The following is a 2,088-nucleotide window of genomic DNA, read 5'->3' on the forward strand; positions in this document are numbered from 1 at the left end:
GGATAAAGTCTGCAAGTGCATGACACACACATACAACATAGAAACACGAATTTCGTATATATTTATCTTTCAATTCTTTTAGCTTTTGTCTCCTCGTTTATCTTTCTAATCCGTGTTTATTCCATACTCATATTTTCTTGTTATTCTTCCTTTTCTGTTTTTACTGTCCTCTCCTCGAATTAATTGTTTTTCTTCTCTGTCATTAGTCTATTTTTCTCTTCGTTTCTCTTTCATCTCCACTTATTCCATTCCTTTATTTCTTATCGTTTTCCTCACGAGTTAATGTCTCTCCTTCATCTTTCTCTTTATCATGTTCCCCTTCCATTCCTCCATTCATTCTCCATTCTTGACGGTCCATTCTGACTATCTGTCCCATTTTCTTGATTATTTATTATCATTAATGTATCCTTACTTGACGTAGATGAAGTAGGTCAGCTAATATACTGTGGTGACTAGGTTAATCTTTACGTGTATAGTGACGTCCTCACTATAACGGACATATCAATAGTCATAGCAACCTTCATAGTTTGGGAAAAGGTCGTGTGTTTAATAGTACTAGAGACAAAATGACGTTCATGCTTTAGAATGTCCAAATTTCGTTCACAAAGCTGTTGTGTATAGGAAGGTGTTGGTTTTATTTTCATTAACGAAGCTGCTATTCGTGTTATGTTATTCACGAAGCTATTATTCGTGTTATTATGTTATTCACGAAGCTCTCACTCACGTTATGCTCTTCGTGATGATGCCATTGTTATTCACGAAGGCAATAATTCACATTATTTACGAAGGGCACCGACTCACTTCCCCTCCGACAGCTTTCTTGCCGTAACACTGCGTCGGGCAATTATTGAAGTAACAGAGGGAGCACACGTGGGGCCCTACGGAGGAGATATCCACGCCCGCCTCCTGTAGCGCCTTCTCCAGACGGGTCACGCGGTCCTGGAGCTTCTTGACATCCTTGTCCATGTCTTCGGCGGTCTTGGCGACGACGGCGTGGCAGAAGGCCGAGAAGGAGAGTGACTTGGTGGCCGTGCCGTGGCGGATGTAGTAGGTCATGTCCATGATCGGGTTGTAGTAGTGTTCCTGCGAGAAGGTACAAGGTGTTGTGAAGGGGGGTGAGTGTGAGGTTCCTGGAGATGAGGAGGTACACGGGAGGAGGCAGAGAGGGGAGATGGGGATAAGGAGGAAGGCAGGGGAGATGGAGAGGAGGAGGCAGGGAGGAAAAATGGAGAGGAGGAGGCAGGGAGGAAAAATGGAGAGGAGGAGGTAGGGAGGGAAAATGGAGAGGAGGAGGCAGGGAGGGAAAATGGAGAGGAGGAGGCAGGGAGGGAAAATGGAGAGGAGGAGGCAGGGAGGGAAAATAGAGAGGAGGAGGTAGGGAGGGAAAATGGAGAGGAGGAGGTAGGGAGGGAAAATGGAGAGGAGGAGGTAGGGAGGGAAAATGGAGAGGAGGAGGTAGGGAGGGAAAATGCAGAGGAGGAGGAAGGCAGGGAAGATGGAGAGGAGGAGGTAGGGAGGGAAAATGGAGAGGAGGAGGAAGGCAGGGAAGATGGAGAGGAGGAGGCAGGGAAGGAAAATGGAGAGGAGGAGGCAGCGAGGGAAAATAGAGAGGAGGAGGAAGGCAGGGAAGATGGAGAGGAGGAGGCAGGGAGGAAAAATGGAGAGGAGGAGGCAGGGAGGGAAAATGGAGAGGAGGAGGCAGGGAGGGAAAATGGAGAGGAGGAGGCAGGGAGGGAAAATGGAGAGGAGGAGGCAGGGAGGGAAAATGGAGAGGAGGAGGAAGGCAGGGAAAATGGAGAGGAGGAGGCAGGGAGGGAAAATGGAGAGGAGGAGGCAGGGAGGGAAAATGGAGGGGAGGAGGTAGGGAGGGAAAATGGAGAGGAGGAGGAAGGCAGGGAAAATGGAGAGGAGGAGGAAGAGAGGGAAGATGGAGACGGAGGTAGGTAGGGAAGATGGCGAAGAGGAGATAGAGAAGGAAAATGAAGAAGAGGGAATAGATGGAGAAGATGGGGGAGGAGGAAGACAGGAAAGATGAAGATAAGGAGGCAGAGAGGGAAAATGATGAAGAGGAAATGGATAGGAAAACGC

The 2,088-nt window shown here is 48.4% G+C and overlaps 1 protein-coding gene across 1 annotated transcript in view; it reads right to left on the reverse strand.

Moving 5' to 3' along the window:
• Positions 1-6: 6 nt before the first annotated feature.
• LOC119586500 overlaps positions 7-2,088 on the reverse strand; it is a 10,069-nt gene continuing 7,987 nt past the window's right edge. Inside the window, exon 6 of the mRNA XM_037935238.1 lies at positions 7-1,083. Within this exon, the coding sequence (XP_037791166.1) occupies positions 781-1,083 (303 nt within the window). The 3' untranslated portion in view covers positions 7-780. The remainder of the gene's footprint in view (positions 1,084-2,088) is intronic.

Source organism: Penaeus monodon, chromosome 21 (assembly GCF_015228065.2).
Source record: "Penaeus monodon isolate SGIC_2016 chromosome 21, NSTDA_Pmon_1, whole genome shotgun sequence".
In the NCBI taxonomy this organism is placed as follows: Eukaryota; Metazoa; Arthropoda; class Malacostraca; order Decapoda; family Penaeidae; genus Penaeus; species Penaeus monodon.